A 20,102-nucleotide genomic window follows, 5' to 3' on the forward strand; every position below is an offset into this window, starting at 1 on the left:
TAAAATCACAGGTTGGGGAGTCACTTTTATTTGTTTTATTCAGAAAAATGTTCAGTCCAAAATGAATATGTGCCTCAGTTGGTCCCACAAGGTCTAGCCTTTGTCAAGGCTGCAAGACATTTGGATTTTCTGCACTACTCTTTTTACAATAAAGCAGATGGTTCACCATGGATGAGGACAGAGACATGAGTTTCATAACATACACACAGTCATGTACTGTAGCTCAAACCGAAGTCCGTGTGAAAGGAAAGAGGGACAAGCTGTACCCACCATCGCAGTTTCCCAGATGACATCACACATAACATGCAGCAATGTTCTCGTGTTGAAGAGATGCAATTTAACATGAATGCAAAGCGAATATTACATTTTACATCCATACTGGCAGAGAGAGTGGAGGGAAAGCTGTTAAACCTGTGACTTTAACGTGTGAAGACAGGATATCTGCAGAGTATTACCTCAAGGGTAGGGCTGCCAATATTCTATATTTTTATTAATGTCCACAAATTGAATGAAAACCAACAAGGGTTGTTTCTTAGGGGTGTAAATCACAAGTTCCATCTCAATATGATATATCAGTTCTTCGGACAACAATAGCATTTGCTGTTAGCACAAAATCTGGCATGATACAATTTTGATTACGTTGAATTCAGGAGGCTGTGATTGATATGAGACGATACGACTAAATTTCCTCACGGCCTTTTTCTTGGCTGCTTGACATTATCTGCCTCTGTTATGCGGCTAGCACTGCTTGAATCTTGAAGAAGACAGAAATGGTATCACACAAGTGCCATGGGAATTTCAAAATAAAGGTGTATCCTAAAGATGACAATATGAATCGCTTTACATCAGTAACACTGGATCAATTGAATTGATTTCTCGATCCATATTAATGTATCCCGTAGTTCTGGGTGACAAATACATGCCTTTATCTTTTAGAGGCTAAATAATTTACTAAAACAGCTGAGCACTGTTTTTTGGAGTAAAGAGTGAATTTTGGTGCACAAATTTTAAGCTGTGCATTAAAACATTTTGTGCATATTGACAACAGGGTGTCTACAGGTCCTTCAAATGTCGTAAAATGCTTTAAAAACAGTTTTATGAATATTGGGCCTTAAAAGTAATTGAAAAGTCTTGAATTTGTGACATCATAATTGCCATAAATATTTTATCTGGTTTTATTTATCCATCTAAATTGTCAAAATGAGTCAAGATCTTGTGCTTAGAAGTCGACATTTCTGATGTTACTAATCTTCAAACCCACAAATGGACTTAATACTGCCCTGGGTGGGGCGGAAATGATAGTGTAGTATCGCGATATTTTGCGTGACGATATTGAGAAATTGTTTTGGACGCTGGTATTCGCTGCCTAACCCTTGTGAATTTTTTTTTTAATATAGTTGGGGTTTTTTTTGCCAACTATTTAAAATGGTATTAATAAATCGTATTTTATTGTAGAGGTAAGTAATGTTACAGTTCATTACTTTTATCAGCAGCTCCTGGCCCTGCTGTCGCTCTCCTGTCGCGGCTGGACTGTGAGGTCCACACCAGGGAACAGTGAGAGTCCGCCTATAGACACACACACTCACAGTGAAGGAGCTAACTGTTAGCATCACACGGCTAAATATTACGTAACGGTTATTAACGGGTTAAATGTCAAAGTCGAGCCGTTTCTGTGTCGTTTTGAATTTGTAAGGACCGTTAAACGGCCCGTTTCTGATGTTAGCCGTTAGCTCGCGCTAACTGGATAGACGTTGAACTGCCCGCGAGAAGAGCAGTCCGTCAATGCAGCGTCCAAGTTAAGCTATGTAATGGCAGCAAGTGCAAGGTTGCTAATTTTTCATTATGCTAACCTTGAATTTATAGTTTATTAAGCTAATTGAAGCCTGTTTGTTAAAATATGAATGTAAAATTGCACTTGTTTGTTTTGCCAGTACTCCATATTAGTTTAAAGGAAATACTTGAATACGCCCATCTATGGACAACAATGGAGAGGAATAAGCTATACGAGGCTTTGGCTACACAAGTAGGATTAATTATTTTTTAGTTTTGGCCTTTTGGGCATTTGTTGACAAGAAGAAAAACAGAATATCACCAGACTTAAATTTTATTTAGCAATGCAGAGCAAGTATATCCCATTCTGCCACGGTGTGGGAGCAGACAATGGCTCTGCTATTCAGTTTCAACCTCCATTTTCACAGCCTCAACTCTGTATCACTGGACCATCTGTCTGAAAGCCTGAGAGGCTCCTGTGTCAGTCACTTTAAGTATCATCTGTCAGTCTCCCCCTCAGCAGAGTCCCAGCAGTGAGACAACATTTCACCCGAGCCCACGGAAGCTCCTGGATACCGCCTCCTTAATTGTGATGAATAACAGGACCAATGACTAACAAAAATCCTATAAAAATAGATGAAATATGAGTATAAAAAATTCTTGATGTACATATTTTAGATCAGTGTTTTTAATCTGTATAGTCTGGGCATTCCATTTGTGTATTCACTAGATCTGCTGATATGTCGTTAATGATAGAGGGCTGTGACATGATCAGTGTACTTCCCATCGCCAAATGCAGAAACCACAAGCTTCCATGGAGACATTTACCCTCATGGTGATCGAGACAAGAAGGACACTTGAGGAGGATATGATTTTTAAAAATGAGAGAAATGGGTGACAGAAACTCCACCGTTACCTTTCTTCCCGTCAAAGTGCTTTTTGTTTTTAAGTTAAAACTGTACAGTATTCACATACACATTGTTTGGACATACAGTAGCATGCTGAAAATTCACAGTTAAGTCTGAAAATATTTATTTTTTCCTAAAGATGGGGCTATATTTTCAAAGCTATATAATGAACTCATTGATTTTAAGAAAGGGTACCAATAGAGCTCTGCAGGAATGAGTCCCAGAATGTGGAATGGGTTAGTATTTTAGCACTCCCTGTTCCCTCATCTCAAAGTCATTGGTTTTCTTAATGGGTTTTTGGGTAGATGACTGAAATAAGGTCTGTGAGTAACACAAGCGTAAGAGATTTACATGTTTTGTTGTAAGACATAAACCATGTCCATTAATACCAAACTCCTTGAGGCCTTTACATGTCTTTTTAAAAAAAATGGTTGTCAGCAAATGTTTTAATGAGAGTTCAGAGCATCATCTTGCCAAAAATGGGGTGCATTCTGCCCTGAAAAAACATAGCAGAATGTTTATTTAATCTGAAACGGTGGTGCCTTGAAAACTCTGTCGTGATACACAGGTGAACCGCCTTTTAATATTGCAGGGTTTCATTCATAATAATTAATTTTAAAGGGCTTTATTGACATGGGAAACATATTTTACATTGCCAGAGCAAGTGTGACATAATAAAAAAATTATGCACAATAAGTAAAGATCTGCAATAATTTGGTTTAATATAGACGTTGCTGCTGATGGGGTAACACCTCTGACGCAACCACCAAGCTTTCTTTAAGAAAACATGTCATTCAATCTGGAAACTGTAGCAAATGGTGCACAATGTATTCAGCTTGTATGTGCCCGCAGCTTTACAGCGTTGTTGTGGTGGCAACTTTGAGGCCATGCGACCATGATGTTGTTCTTTTATAGCCTAATGTTACCTTTTTACTTCTGGAGATTTCATCTACGCTTACAAAAAAATCATAAAAGTGGTGCTCATTTGTCATGATTATCTTGCAGAACAAAACACGTAAGTATCATAAACGTTTGTTTGCCAAAGACCTTATTTTCTGCAATAATCCAAAACCCAATTGAGAAATCACATAGGCTTTTTTTTTCGAGGGAACCAGGGCCACGCTAACTTACATGTTGGCCCACAAATAAACATCATCCCTACAGCACTCTATAAAGGGGAGGGGGGCATCACATGTCACATGGCATCACAGTGGAAAATAAGGTCTGAATGGAAACGCTGGAAGAGACTGGCCATTGAGAAAGAAGTTACTTCTGTACTTTAGGATATATTTGTGTTTTGATGCATCAGTTATGTTGTCCAAATGTAAGGGACGCAGAGATTGACCAAGTATCTAACACAAGATGATGTTTGAAGTGCTATAAACCATTTTGTTCGAGTCTGTCGTCTATAGATAATGGATTTGAAATAAAGTTGATGAAGAAGATGGGCTTGTTAACAAGTTATATGGGACTGAAGCCAGGTGAGGCTGTGTGTGACACGGTAAGCACACGCTCTGTTCCTCCCTGGCCAAGCTTCTCTGCGCTGCGCAGGCCACCGTAGAGCCTCTCTTCCACTGACACAGCCAGCTTTTCTGACAGGCTGCTCTCCAGGGAGACCTCTGATAGAATAGCTTGACTACTGTTGTTGTTTCTGTTGTCGACTCTCGGATTCATGTGGTTTGTCTTTGTAGTAAGAGTGGTCAAAGACGGGCTTGTTGTGCTTTCTTTGTCCTTTTTTTTAGAGGCCTGGCAGCCCTCACCGGTCGATTCTGCACAGCTCTTTGTTGCGTCAGTGCCTTCAGAGGTTGCTTTACTTTCTGCGACATCCCCTGCAGCTCCTTCACTCGACACATCTTTGCTCTCTGTGCTTTCTTTGGCTGCTTCCTCACAAGCTGCAGTCTCACTGGCTTCTTCATCGGCGGCACTCGCAATGCGTGACAGTGTGCTGTGATACCTGGTGTCCAGAGGGTAACCTGCACTGTCACCTCTCCGCAACGGAGTGAATCTCTGCCTCTCCAAAGATGGGGAGTACCTACCCCCAGCACCTGACCCTGGGTCACTGTATTGCTTGTGTCTCTGCCACTGTTTCCGGAGGTGAACTCTGGATCGGTGCCTGGAACGCAGCGGAGAATCCTGCTGGTCAAAGCGTGGATCATGGCGGAGGAACTCATTGAAAAGAGCATCTGTCTTCTCATCGATGCTGTAGTCACGGCGGCGGAGACGGGGCTTATGAGGACTAGAGGGCTGTGAGATTGGCTTCATTAGTGGAGACATCAGCTGCGATTGTGATTCTTGAGGTTTCTGAGGATGAAGGGATTTAAGAAGCTGATGCGGTTCTTGAAGGGTAAGAGACTGACCGCCATTTTTAGATCTCTCCTTTAGTTTCTCCTCTGTCTCCGTGCTGTCGGCCATCTCATCCTCCAGCTCCTCCTGAAACAGCCGGGCCTCAATGCTCTCGCACACCGAACCTTTTCTCCCAGAGCTGGTGAAGAACAACCTTCTCTCAGAAGCCGTCTTCCCTCGAGGAGCTCCAGGAGTCCCAAAAAGTCGCATTTCCTCAGGGGCCCTGGATGGTGCTTCAATGGAGGCATAGCCACTGTCCATCTGGAGGAGCTTACGGTTCCCTGCCTCACCCTCTCCTCCAGCTCCACTCCCCACCTCACTGTCCCCACCTGACGCCCCTCTGATCCCTCCCTCCAACATCTCTCCATCCCCTTCTCCTTCAGGCTCATCGTCCAGGTCTTGGGACAAGCAGCTGTCCAGGCCAGAGCGAGCTCCTGCACCACCAAAGGATGAGACGCTGTCGGCATCACTGCGGATGGACTCCCGATCTGTGCTGCTCTGGTCTGAGGAGGCATATTGCTCCAGAGAGGCTCGCAAGCTCCAGATGTCCTTGTACAGGGAGGGAGGAGCCTCCGAGCTCTCCTGGCGGATCATGAAGGTAAGAGATGAGCCTGAGTCAGTCCTTCGTCTGGCCTCAGCTCCCAAAACCACCTCTTCTCCATCTTCTGCCTCTGCTTCGCTCTTTTTCCTCACATCTGACGTCATGCAGTCTGTCTTTGTTGTCCTTAACATGTCCTCAAACCTTTGCTGTACTGCAGCTTCTTGTTGTGCGCCAAACAAGTCATCATCTTCCACCGACTCTAGCTCGACTCCCTCTGCCTCTGTTCTTATAAGTGCACTGAACTTTGTTTCTTTTTCTACTCCTGTCCCGTTGGCTGTGACCTCCTCTTGTCTCTGGGCGTGACAATCATTTGTTGGTGAACAGAGATCCCCTCTTCTAGTGCTGCTGCTACCACCTACCTCCACCATGGCCTCCAGCTGTAGCCTGCAAAGATGAAGAACAGTCAGTTAATTAATGATTCTGGAAATTTCATGGTGTATGTCAGAGGATTATGGGAAGAGATGTACCTGCTGAGGATGACTGAGGATGTGGGTACTGTGTCGTGGTGAGACAGAGACTCTGCGGAGAGAGACTGTAGGCCACTGGTCTGGATGGGGGAGTGTGGGAAAGAGTCATCTTGGAGAGATGCAGAGTCGTCTTCGGTGTGATCAGTGGTTTCACTTGCAGCTCTCTGTCTCTGGAAGGGCCTTCTCTTCGGGGATCCTGGTAAAAAAAAATTCACATGAAAAGATAGCTGTCTACTTGATGTTTTTAAAAAAAAAAAAAAATTCAGATGTTATTTGTTTGCATTGTTAGACTTCATCCATTTAGGACAATTATTCAAACCTTTGGCATCCAGGCTGGCAGCCCGGTGACTACTGTCAAATTTCCACCTCCTGAAGTAAGGCCCCGCCCCCTCAAGACTGGCATGGCGTCGCAATTTAGAGAAGAAATGTAGAACTGAAGTCTGGCCCGGAGCTTGAGTCAACTCTCCTCTCATCCCCCTTTCGCTCTCAGCCTCTCCCCTGTCCCCGATAGCCTCCATCTGACAGAAGAGATGAAGGGAGAGGAGGTGATGAGACATTAAGGAGGGGTTGAGGCAGACAAGTTGAGATGAATCGTGACGGGCAGAGGCAAAGCCCTCAGGGGACAGCAGTTTGTCATATTGTCACTCAGCTGCAGTGATGACTGATGTCACAGCGCATCAGTAGGTTTGAGCCTGTGGCAGCTGCTTTTCACAGCTCTGTTTATGTGCGATACAAGTGGATCAATCTGCGCTGAGAAAGCTGTCTGTGCAAATGTATTTCTTGCCAATGGATGCAGGCTTTCCTACAATTTGCTGCAAAAAAAAAAAAACGAATTGCAGATTTTACAGAAATGTCTTCTTTTCATCGGAACAATTGTTTCAAGCAGGAACTAAAAACATGCTATAAATGTTTGTTGTAATTGAAAACATTTCTCACAGGCATTCCTGAGAGTCTGACCCTGAAATGTTGACTTTCACTGGCGACAAGACCTCAGGATGAAAATATTGGTTTTGCCTGAGAACAGAAAAACCTCAATACAACACTGAACATCTCATCTCATAAAGAAGTGATAACACAAGACTAAGACAGCAACGATACTCAATTTACAGGTCACAGGCCCAATAGGGTGCTGGATGGCCCACTGACCATTTTCTAATTTACAGTGAAAATAAATTGATTCACACTGGGAATGTTTTTTGTGCTTTGAATGTAAATAAGGTACCACAGTCAAGGACGGATTATGAGACGATGAACCCCTAGGCACAGATACGCAAAGGGCCCAAACATCAGATACATATACAGACATGGAAGGAGCCTTCTGTCCATACTCTACAGTTACTTTGTTGATTTGTGCATGTTTTCTGAAAGCTTACGGATACAGATATACTGGAGCAGTACCACTGGAGATAGTGGGGGCTATGTATTGTAGTTCAAGCAAGATACCACCATAAGAAACAACAAAGACAGTTAAAAAAAATGGCAGAACGGAACAAATCAGTAATATAGTGAAAGGAATTTTCCATCCACATGTTGCAATGTATTTGATAGCCTCACAAACCACTGCCATCTACAACGCTGCCTCCGTTAAAAGGTACTCCCACACGATTTAGTTATTTGTGTCTTTGAGGTAATTTTGTGTTTTTCGTGTTTTATCAAAGTAATGTGTCTTTTTTAGTTGTTTTGTGTCACTCTGTTTTCATTTTGTATCTCCTTTGCATCTCTTCCTGTTCTATTCATGTCTCTTACTGGTGGTATGTGTTAATTTGAGTGACATTAACCAGGGGGCCCCCCTGATACTTTGGTTTCCTGGGTCTGTGCCCAGTAGACCTGTTTAGTAATCCATCCATGGCCAGAGTGCATAAAAATATCAATATAGAGCTTGTTTATCAAAAAATGTGCCGGGGGAGGATCCCCCAGACTCCTTGACAGTGTCTGGGTTATTTATTTAGATGTTAACTATTAATGTTTGTTTAATAACTGGCCCCTGGCCTCCTGTCATTTTGCAAAAGTGGCCCTTGGGTAAAGCAACTCTGTGAGGCTGTGTGCTTATAGGCACAGCAGTGCTTTGGGCTGGTCTGAACCAAAGTGGTTGACTGACCCACATTACCCTCCAAAGAGTCTGTCGCTAGTGTGGCTAAAAATCTATTGACCTGTATTATATAATGACCATTTTATTACTGTCAGTACAAAGTAGGAAAAAGGTGAAACTCACTGTCTGGGAGCGTGTGTGGTGTGCTTTCATGGATGATGATGCCTGTCTGGGGCCCTGGTCCAGGATGGTGGAGTGGTGCGGGTCTCCAGGCAGTCCTCCGCTGAGGCTCGGTCCCACCCAGTCGGGGACTCTTCTCTCGGCAGGCTGGAGAGAGAAATCGATGCAGGTTAGAGATGAGAGAACAAACCTGGTTTGGTGATATTTGTGAGCTAAATAACAGCCCGTGTAAAGTCACCTGGTAGATGGTGAGGGGCAGTTTGGGAGCTGCGGCCTCATTGATGTTGATGGTGCTGCTCTCTGTTGAGTCGCACTCCATGATGGTGAGGATCTTCAGGTCACAGGGGGCTGGAGGCAGGTGAAGGTGGGTGAGCCGAGCCTTTTTCAGGTGGTGGAAGTCTCCCTCCGTCAGAGTGTATCTAAGAAAGAGGACAAGTCATCTAATCTAATTCCAGCTCATCCATGTAATAATGTAAAAATCACCTGCTGAACTGTACCTGCGTCCCTTGTCCTGAGTCGTCTTCTCCTGTTCATAAAGTGCAGATTCATTAAAGGAGACTCTGCGTCCAGTAGAGCCAGTGGAGACAAATCGCTCTGACTCTCCATCGTGACAGCTCACAGCTGAGAGAGCGTCTGATTCATCCATATGAATGGTGATCTCTGAGTGACAAAGAGAACAAGGACGAACCGAGGGAGTGAAATAGTGTTCGTGACGACAGTGGACCAAAAGACATGTTCATATGTATGCACTTAAGAAAATACACAGCTCTGACCTTGGGTGGGCTGAGAATCCTCAGCATAAGTGGTGTTTGTCTTCTCAGGGTCATCGCTGGCTCTGAAAGGGAAAGATATTTCTTATTATTTGTCTTTCACAGAAAACAAAAAATGCCTTGTTGCATCACAGCTTTAAAGTTCATATTCAACACAGTTTTAAAGGTGCACTACACCCCCAGAATGATCATCTGTATATCTTATACCCATTACTCATCCTATGTTACATTGACTTTGTGAGGATAACTTTGTTTTTCTTGCATGTCTCCACAGTGATCGAAGAACAGCAACAGGGAAATTTCTTCATGAATTGAAGTCAAAGGGGACACAACAGCAAAACAACTGGTGCAGTATAATCCAAGTCTCATTTATCCAAAACACATTCAGTGAGTCCCAAAACCTTACTATTTAAAAAACTTCCATGTAAACAGTCTCAGACAAGTAGCCCGCTGTGGCGAGCATGTGCATTTGAACTCTGCTCGTACATTCCATTGAAATTCTGCCTCCGAGCTCATTCATTGGCCAGCAAGCAACAGGCCTGATGTGGACGTGTTTTAAATAGTAAGATTTTTGCAAAAATACACTTGTTTGGGACATACTGAGCATACCACTGGATAAATGAGACTTGGATTATACTGCCTAGGTTGTGTGAGAGTTTGTAAATGGATGTTTTGATATAGATTGGCTGTCTTAAACCGTGGCCCCTATTTTCTTTTAATTCATTAATAATTTTCTCAGTTTTTGGATTCTTCGTTCACCACGGAGACATGCGAGAAAAACAAATTTTCTTCAAAAAAATTCAACCTAAATCGGGTTGAGTGATTGATATACAAATGGTCATTTTGAGGGTGAAGTATTCCTTTAATCCACTGCTGTAAAAATCATGTTGGCTCTTGTAACCCACATGTGTTTGCAGATTAACCAGGCCTGCCAGTCCCACATAGTGTGTCCCACCAGCGCTGCACACCCACCTGGAGTAGCGTCGACCACCCATGCAGCAGCGGTGACAGAAGAGGAGCAGCAGGGAGAGCAGGACCAGCATCCCCCCGGCGAAAACACTCAGCAGCACCAACAGCAGCACATAGTTCTCCACCTGACCCGCTGACACAGGCACATCCTGATCGAGAGCAAGAAAAGAGGTTAGGACTCTCGTAATTCGACTTCATGCTGCTGTTTCCTTCTACTACACTACATTGCAGATGTGAATATAACACTTTTCACTCTTATACATTTATTGGACAGCTTTAGTTACTTCTTGCTGCAAGATTTTATGTACTGTGATACATATATACAGTACAGGCCAAAAGTTTGGACACACCTTCTCATTCAATGCGTTTTCTTTATTTTCATGACTATTTACATTGTAGATTCTCACTGAAGGCATCAAAATTATGAATGAACACATGTGGAGTTATGTACTTAACAAAAAAAGGTGAAATAACTGAAAACATGTTTTATATTCTAGTTTCTTCAAAATAGCCACCCTTTGCTCTGATTACTGCTTTGCACACTCTTGGCATTCTCTCCATGAGCTTCAAGAGGTAGTCACCTGAAATGGTTTTCCAACAGTCTTGAAGGAGTTCCCAGAGGTGTTTAGCACTTGTTGGCCCCTTTGCCTTCACTCTGCGGTCCAGCTCACCCCAAACCATCTCGATTGGGTTCAGGTCCGGTAACTGTGGAGGCCAGGTCATCTGCCGCAGCACTCCATCACTCTCCTTCTTGGTCAAATAGCCCTTACACAGCCTGGAGGTGTGTTTGGGGTCACTGTCCTGTTGAAAAATAAATGATCGTCCAACTAAACGCAAACCGGATGGGATGGTATGTCGCTGCAGGATGCTGTGGTAGCCATGCTGGTTCAGTGTGCCTTCAATTTTGAATAAATCCCCAACAGTGTCACCAGCAAAACACCCCCACACCATCACACCTCCTCCTCCATGCTTCACAGTGGGAACCAGGCATGTGGAATCCATCCGTTCACCTTTTCTGCGTCTCACAAAGACACGGTTTGCGATTTCTAAGGCTGGTGACTCGGATGAACTTATCCTCAGAAGCAGAGGTGACTCTTGGTCTTCCTTTCCTGGGTCGGTCCTCATGTGTGCCAGTTTCGTTGTAGCGCTTGATGGTTTTTGCGACTCCACTTGGGGACACGTTTAAAGTTTTTGCAATTTTCCGGACTGACTGACCTTCATTTCTTAAAGTAATGATGGCCACTCGTTTTTCTTTAGTTAGCTGATTGGTTCTTGCCATAATATGAATTTTAACAGTTGTCCAATAGGGCTGTCGGCTGTGTATTAACCTGACTTCTGCACAACACAACTGATTCAACCCCATTGAAAAAGCAAGAAATTCCACTAATTAACCCTGATAAGGCACACCTGTGAAGTGGAAACCATTTCAGGTGACTACCTCTTGAAGCTCATGGAGAGAATGCCAAGAGTGTGCAAAGCAGTAATCAGAGCAAAGGGTGGCTATTTTGAAGAAACTAGAATATAAAACATGTTTTCAGTTATTTCACCTTTTTTTGTTAAGTACATAACTCCACATGTGTTCATTCATAGTTTTGATGCCTTCAGTGAGAATCTACAATGTAAATAGTCATGAAAATAAAGAAAACGCATTGAATGAGAAGGTGTGTCCAAACTTTTGGCCTGTACTGTACAGTGTCAGGATGAATTCAGAAAACATATATGAACCAAAAAAGTAAGATCAGATGATAAATCTTGTCACTATGAGCAACCTCCTCCCTGTATTCTGTCACTGTTTAGGTTGCACAACATCAATTTAATTCCCATTGTTTGTATTCGTTTGACATTGCTGGAGCTCCTAACTCATTCCTTTAATAGCACAATAAGGCAGCAGCTTACGCATCTCTGTTGTCACGTTTAGTTGTTGTGAGCTCGCCGGCTGCGTTCGTCCTGCTGGGACGGTAATTGATTCTTCTCCCTGTGAGCTTCACAGCAATGAGGAATGTCTTTGTCGCATTACGCTGCCAGCTAAGCGCCGTAATATTTAATAAGGAGTGGAATTAACACTGAAAGACTTTGTTAAGTCCCTGTCTCCTCACAATGATTCTTATCCACACACACACAATCATATACATCCTGCCTGCACACACACACACACACACACACACACACTTACAGAAACTGCTCGCTACTCTCTCTGATTAATACTCTCAGTCGTGGCTGAGTGAGCTTGGGGATGCTAATCGAAACGTCAGCGAGACCCTTAATTCAATTTCCCAGCTCTCCTCAATGATGGGGGAATGAGGCCTCCGCAGGCTAAAAATGGAAATCGGAGGAGGATGCAGCCGCACATGAGCAATCCCCACACCAGACTTTCCTGGCTCTTCTTCCTTTGTCAGTTTCAAAAGAGAGTGAAAATAATTGGGCTCTTTTCACCGTGCACAAATGGAATATGCGTCAATTCAACATTTAGCGTTACATAACACATAAAAATGTTAAAGGTTGTCATTGTGCACGGATTTTAAAAGACTGTTAACCCTCAAAATCAAAAATACATATTTTTACTTTTACCCATAGTGCTATTTATCAGTCTGAATTGTTTTGGTTTGGGTTGCCAAGTGTTGGAGATATCGGCCGTAGAGATGTCTACCTTCTCTTGACTATAATGGAACTAGATGGCACACGCTTGTGGTGCTCAAAGCACTAACAAAAATATATTTCGAAAACTCAACATCAATATCTCTTTCCAGAAATCATGACCTGGTTACTCAAGATAATCCACAGACCTTGAGCAGTTTCATATCGGAACTATTTTCTTTTTACCAAACTACACCCACACCATTGCCTGATAATCAGACAGAATTGTTACACTCAGTTTCCATCTTCAGTCTGACATTGCGTTCAGTCTAACTGATTTCTGAAGGGAAGGGAGATTTGATTTTCCCTTACCAGTCCCTGTAGACCAACTTATCTGCCTGAGTCTAACTTTATTCATTCACACTGACTTGTAGCAATGCCAGCATCCCTTTTTTACCAGGGTTTTAAGAGTGGAGTAAAGTAAGAACAAACTACGATGTCAGGCGATATTGAGAAGATATGTTAATTTTAAAACAGCCTTGATAGCAGCGTCTATCTTGTCTATAATGCTCGTCATCTTGAGTAACCAGTTCATGATTTCTGGAAAGAGACACTGATGTTGATTTTTTTCAAATATATTTTTTAAGCACCTCAAGCAGAGTGTGATCTAGTTCCATTATACTGGAAGGAAGGCAGACATCACTACAGCTGATATCTCCAACACTTGACAACTCACAAAACAATCTAAATTGACAAATATCTCTACAGGTAAGAGAAAACACGTAGTTTTGATTTTGGCATGAACTGTCCCTTTAACAGGAGCCGCAGCAAGGTGACTATAGCCAAAACCCAAAGCCTGCTGCCGACTGTATGTACAGACACTCTGGCTGCAGCTAATGACTATTTCATCATCGATTATTCTGCCCATTACTGTCTCGATCAATTGTTTTGTCTGTAAAATGTAAGAAAAAAGTGAAAAATATATTTGTAAGTTTTCCAAGCTATAGTTTGCTGTCTCCAAATTCCTCGCTTTGTTTGACAAACCCCCAAAATAATTGGTTTACAGCAGCAAAGCCTCACAACTGGAACAGCAGCAAACGAATGTTTGACACTTTGATTGAGAAATGACTGTCGATCAACTAACGGGGGTGTAGTAAAAGACAAAGTGTGAAATTAAGAGCACAAACAGCTGGATTCAGGGTGTCTCTGCTTTCACTGTAAATGGTAAAGACATTTGCGAAAAACAAAGCACTATCTATCTTTGTCAGCAGCAACCACAAGCTCAACCCAACAGCAAGCAAGTCGTTAAGTGGAGGACAGAGTTCTGCAGAAAACAAGAAGGTGTCATTTTTTTACTTTAAAGAAATAGGAAAGATTGAAGCTTATTAAATGTCAAACCTGCTTCAGGCCTCACACTCATAGAGTATGTCTTTACATTTACTAGATGCCTACGTTCAGATGGGGAGATGCAGTGTACTGTGTTTGAAGCTGTGTGTATGTGTGTAGAATTAACAGCTCCATGACAGTATTATAGCAACATGCACACCTTGATACACCCACAGTAGCATGTGTGTGTGTGCAGCACACAAACACACACACAGTTTGTCAGAGCGACTGTAGCTTAATGAAATCTGCTGTTTTTACAAGCTCAGCCAAACAGGAAGAACAACACAATCAATCAGCTGGAGCAGCGAAGCCTCTCGCCAGTCTTTAGGCCATGTTTCTAACACACACTGTCGAGGCAAACAGCAGTCAATTCTCTCTTTCGCACAGACAGCTTTAACTGTCCGATAATCACTGCCGCTGGCTCAGATATCCCCCCCGGCCTCCAGGGGCTGCATGGCACACACAGCCAGCAGCACACACAGTCCTGTTTTTGAGTCAAATCCTCTTTGGATACAGATCAGGCTGTCCTCCACCACAGCTCCACCTGAGATATAATACCTATTACTGGAACACAGTGGTGTTTGCTCACACCTATGGGTTGTTGCTTTTGGCTGAGGTTCACTTTGAGCCATAAAGTAAGAGCTGTTCACAAGACCGCTGACACCAGCTGATGTGAAGGTGTGAAGAGCATGTGTGTTTTATTTAGTGTTTAAATAGCCTTTTGGCTGACACGGGTACATTTCATTGTCCCTGAGAATACATGAATAAAATAGCTAAAATAAAATGTGTTGATGGCGATGATGCATTCACTCAAGATAAAAAAAAATCTTGTTATTTCAGAAAAACAGAATTTTTTCATGACAACGTTTTTATCGCTGGCTGTGCAAACCGCAAACACCACTGTACACTGTATGCTGCTGCTAAATGATCTCACCGTACATCTACAGACTTTTGCATTTGTTGGTTTCTCTGTATAAACCTCGCTTGGGCTGTTTTTTTCTTGGCCTGCGCTCTCACAATATTCTACAGATGTTGGCCCCCAGGGTTCACACTGAAGTAAGTGAAAAAGATTTCAAGTACGCTGCCCCTCCTTCCTGACATAATGAGCAGAAGGACGTAGAATTGTCAGAGATGATTACTGTGAAGGAATATAAGTCAGTTCAAATGGATAGAGAAAATAGCACTCTTGGTCATTGTAATTGCTCCTCAGATTTTCACTGTTTTTTTGTATTGAATTGTACAATCTGAATTCTGTGCTTGCTTATTTGAGGTGTGTGACAGTTGTACTTGTCTGCTCAATGGGACTTTTACCTGGTTGAATATATATATCTCGTAATTCTGGGTTAATACATCATTAATTCAAAGGGCCAGTATCTTTTTCCTCAAGTAAATGCATCATGCTTTTGTAGTGACAGAGTGGGTGGGGTGCACGAAGCTGTACTCACAGTGGAGTTCTCAGTCAGACTTGTCAGAACAGGCAAATCATTGCTCATGGTCCAGGTCAGCGTGAGTGAACCCTGCAGAAGACGGCGAAAATGTCGTCAAACAGAGCTGCAGTTCATTTCTAGACAATAACACAGTTTCTGTTATTTACATCAAAGTGCAGGAGATTTAAACAGTGAGGTGATGTGTGTGTTCTCCACAAGCACTGAATCTTTCAGGTTTTTATAATACCTTCAACTTTGTGCCATTCTAAAATAATATATGTCCATGTTGTTAATCCTACTACACTGTTCCCTAAATAAATCTAACATAATTGACTATATTTATATTCTTCTGTTGGCTTGATATTCACCTCAGAGCACATCTACTTGGCATTGTTGGGGATCCTTGATTTGCAATTAGAGCAGCCCAGCTTATTATGGCATGGATTCAAATGGAGCAGATTTGTCAGCGAAACATTCATTCTGTAAACTACTCCAGCACAGTGTAACAAAATCAGGTTTCAAGATTAGTAATGCTGTTTACACCGAATTCCTACACTACCTACAGTAGGTTATGTAACTTAAAAATAGTAGCATCAGATATTTTTTTGCCTCTTTTTTAGGTGGCAGAGTGAAAATTAGTCATCCTGAACATTTGTGGTGTTATGGTTTCAGTATGATGACGACAGTTGGAGAACAATTAGAAACAAAACCATGGCTCTACAGGATGTGTTTTTTTCTCAGTAACGATGTACAGATTTTTAGGCATTCGGCTTGAAAAATAATCTAGTGCATATAGCTGCTGTAAGTGGGAAAACAGGATCCCTTGAATCCTCTAACATCTGGCTCCTCCCTGTCATAGACTCAGTATTTCTAAATTCCTGGCTACAGCCCTGACTGGGCCCATGTTTGCTATCTAGTATTCCACCTCTATAAAACTGAAAGACTTGCAAGCAATAGACTTAAAAAAAAGAGTGGTCACAATCTGTGCAGCAGAGGCTCAGATGTCCTGACTCAAAGTCTAATTTGACAGCATCTTTCATTAGACCGTCCATGCCTGGTAATTAACCATGTCTTTCAAACTCCACAGTCCCAGATTGTAATGAAGGCTGTGTGTTACAGTTTTGTATCCCCAGCAAAGATACCCCTGATGATCATTCGAGCAGCAGGAACAAATTACACAACTGTTTTCACAGCCTAAAAACTGATCCTCCTGTTTAAAAGCGGTGTAATGCCCCTTTACCATACAGAAGTAACAAACGCCTAACTCTTGTCTGCTTTGAGCGCTGTGTATTAAACCCTAATGTGTCTAAAGATTTACTGACATCTCCTTAAGATGGACAGTAACCTCCCCTCTCAGTCCACGGTCTGTAAAACGAGCCTCTGTGAGACAGAGACTGACAGAGACGTGTGGTTAGAGAAGGAGAAAGGCAGAAGAGCTGACAGTATACATAATTATTTACACAGAGCGCAGCTTGTGTAACATCAGCCCATGATTGCATTTTTTACACATGCTGCCGCACATTCCCTCTCCATGTGAGAGTCATATTTTATGTAATATCTCATACATACCAGCAGCTCAAGGTAACTGTGACGAGGACGAAGCTCTGAATAGCAAGAGCGCACCAACAATAGAGAGCCACACACATTCACATCCTATTAAATTTTCTTAACACCTTACTTTTACCTCCCTTTTTTAGCCTTTCTAAACAGTATATAAGCATGAAATAAAAGATTTAACATACTATAATGTAGTTGTAAGCATATGAGGGTCTTACAACCTATTCATTATATATTTACTGATTATTTGTGATAAATTGAGGGACTTAAAGTAAAGTCTTTGCTGAATTTTAATCAAAGAAAACACAGATTTGAGACAGCCAAAGCCTTTACAAGTTTCCACCTGATGTTTCTGTAATTTGACATGATCTCAGTCTCCCCTCGAGACAGACAGATGTGGTGAAAACATCTGTCCTCTCTTTGCCGACTGAATAACAAGCAGTTAAAATGGTTTAAAGCTTTACCTCGCAGCAGAATTAAACAGTCTCTTGCATTATATTGTCCAAGGTCTTAAAAATGTCCTTGCTGGCAGTCTTACATTTTCCTTTTCTTTCTTATCACAGCCTCATAAAACCACTAAACCCACATTTGGAGAAATAGTAGCTCTCAGCAGAAGACTGTATATATATTAACTGACCTGTTACAGCAATTAACCAGCAATTAATACTGCCATAGTGATTTCCTTCATGCATTTCTAACATGTATAATAGTGTGTTGTAGGCATGGGATGATATGAACGTTTCATGTTACGATTATCCTCGCCAAAATGACTGCCATTCATGATATTTGATCATCAAAATATTGATTATTGATCATGTAAATATGGTTGAAACTCTTGAAATTGGCACTAAAACATACTGGAATCACTTTACCTCACATTTTGTTAAGGAACAAATATTTTATTGTGTCAGATTGGACACACAATGTTATTTTATTTTACTTTATTTTATTTTTTAGCAAACTGTTTTAAATCAAAAGCAAAATTTATCAAGGCAATCATCGATATTTATCAAGATCAACTTATTGTGAGTGTGTTTTATGCGTGATCTGTGATAAAACCGTATATAGTCCCATCCCTAGTATGTAGTATAATAGTCCTACATATTAACTGTTGATTTGTGATGTGCCCATCATGACAAACTCACGCTGTGAAGCCAAACAGGGTTAAAAACCACACAAAACTTTATTTTAAATTCTAGTTGAGGTCCCAAAGTTGACTACAAATACCAAGTATATCAGGCTAAATTTGGGCTTATGTGATAAAATATAAAAGAAAATAATTAATAATAATTCTGTTAGCCTAATAACATTTTGGCTACCTAAGTGGAAATAAAAGGAGGAAAGTGTGTGTTAATGTTTATTTATTTATTTTACCTTTTTTGCTTTCTTTGAGAATAATGGCTCCAAAGTTACTATATTATACTTTTGGTTTATCACATTATAATTTTTGTTCAATGTTTTTAAAATGAATCTAATTATTTATTAATTTAGTCACAGTATTTTCCCTGTTATACTATTTATTTTTTGTATTATTATATTAGTTGGTTGTAATTAATATTAATTAGGCTGATTACATTAACCAGCTTTGACTTCTTAGCTACATCTTTATTTCATTTTAACATTAAGGATTAGTAACCAGAATAAAATTGAAAACACTGACCCCGACTGGTGGAGAAAAAACAAATCCAGAGTGTGTGCGTGTGTGTGTATGCGTGTGTGTGTGATGCGTGTGCGCGCGTCAGGGTCCAATGATATGTTACATCCTTACATCATCTCTCGCTTTAACCATATAAATACATGAGGCAGGCAGACAGATGGACGGGCGGCTCTGACAGACAGACAATCAGACTTTCTAGTTCATTCCGTTAGTGACTGTAATGATGCTCGTGGTGTTTACACCCTTATAAGCACCATCAGTAGTATATAGAGGGAAAGGAGGAGAAGAAGGAGGAGGAAGAGAGGAGGGGAGGGGAGGTCACTGCATATCACCCCGACGTGTGACTGTATGATGATGATGATGATGAAGGTCTCCAGATGTGCTGTATCTTACGGTCTATACAGGCGGTGTTGGAGCAGCTTCCCTCCGCTCTGTGCAGACTGACTACAGCGACCCGCTGCAGCCGGCGGCGCTCAGCAGCAGCAGCAGCCTCAGCATCAGCATCAGCAGCATCTTCCTCTCTCCTCCGAAAACCCTCCGATCGGGGCTGTCCCACATCTCTGCGTCGTCTGCTCTCAGCCTGCGGGGAATAAACCACCATTAGTCACACAGCAGCCCTCATGTGCCGGACACGGGGGCTCCGCCGTGCTCAGCGCGCGCGTCAAACACCTCTCACTAAATCACCGCGATCATCCAGAGCCGGCTGTTGTCACCTGCATCTTATATAATGAAATAGTAGCACATTACACCGCGAGCACGCCTGTGGGTCCGGTGACTGGTGCTGATGTGAGCGGGACAAGGATCGGACTCACCCGGCTGTAGACTCCGTGAGAAGCGGCGGTCCACAGGCAGCCTGCCCCGTCTGCATACTTTAATTTGGGCTTCAAATGAAGACTGTAGTTATGAATGAAACCACACGCGATTAGACACACCCACCGCCCGCTCCCTACGCACCACGTGACCCAGCCCCGATGATGATGGTGGTGATGATGTGAGATGGAGGAGAAAACCTCATTCACAGCAGTTGGTCATGAATGGCAGCAGCTGACAGAGCCATAGATCTGTCACCTGTTTGATTCATATTAGTATCAGTGTAGACATTTTGATTAATATCTGCATATTTTCCATTTATTGTCTTTGAGTCTGTCAATGTTTCTTTGTTGCACGACAGATCGCAGCGAGACAGACGGGTGTTAGGGACGTTTTTGTAGTCTCACGTTTCACCACCTGGCGGCAGCGTTGCACTGTTTCCTGGTTACATACACTTCATGCAGCTTTTCTTATTTATGTTCAGACTCACAGCTTCATAAGGAATAGTTTAAATGAATTCTAATTCAATGGAAGTGATCCAAATAAGAGAATATTTACATCATGTGCATTTGTCGCCCCCCCATAAAACCATAAAAGTAGCAAAGATCTTTCATTTTGACAGAATTTAAGACATTTACTTGCATTACTCTAATG

General features: G+C 42.1%; 1 protein-coding gene across 1 annotated transcript; it reads right to left on the reverse strand.

Moving 5' to 3' along the window:
- On the reverse strand, positions 1-19,570 carry cbarpa (CACN subunit beta associated regulatory protein a). The gene is made up of 11 exons (XM_033650159.2): positions 19,451-19,570; positions 19,032-19,218; positions 15,443-15,514; positions 10,041-10,186; positions 9,072-9,133; positions 8,796-8,958; positions 8,537-8,717; positions 8,302-8,445; positions 6,409-6,607; positions 6,090-6,285; positions 1-6,006 (listed from the first exon to the last, which is right to left on the reverse strand). The coding sequence occupies exons 3-11, from the start codon at positions 15,488-15,490 to the stop codon at positions 4,140-4,142; spliced, it is 3,006 nt and encodes a 1,001-aa protein (XP_033506050.1). The 5' UTR covers positions 15,491-15,514; positions 19,032-19,218; positions 19,451-19,570; the 3' UTR covers positions 1-4,139.
- Positions 19,571-20,102: the final 532 nt, after the last annotated feature.

The sequence above is a fragment of the Epinephelus lanceolatus genome, chromosome 12 (genome assembly GCF_041903045.1).
Source record: "Epinephelus lanceolatus isolate andai-2023 chromosome 12, ASM4190304v1, whole genome shotgun sequence".
NCBI classification, from domain to species: domain Eukaryota; kingdom Metazoa; phylum Chordata; class Actinopteri; order Perciformes; family Serranidae; genus Epinephelus; species Epinephelus lanceolatus.

Excerpts from the sequence above, each read along its gene's own strand:
- cbarpa (XM_033650159.2), bottom strand. The coding sequence starts at position 15,490 with ATGAGCAATGATTTGCCTGTTCTGACAAGTCTGACTGAGAACTCCACT. Across the intron at positions 8,959-9,071 it reads GGATTCTCAGCCCACCCAAG|AGATCACCATTCATATGGAT; the intron begins GTCAGAGCTGTG and ends TTTGTCACTCAG. Across the intron at positions 8,446-8,536 it reads TGCCCCTCACCATCTACCAG|CCTGCCGAGAGAAGAGTCCC; the intron begins GTGACTTTACAC and ends TTCTCTCTCCAG.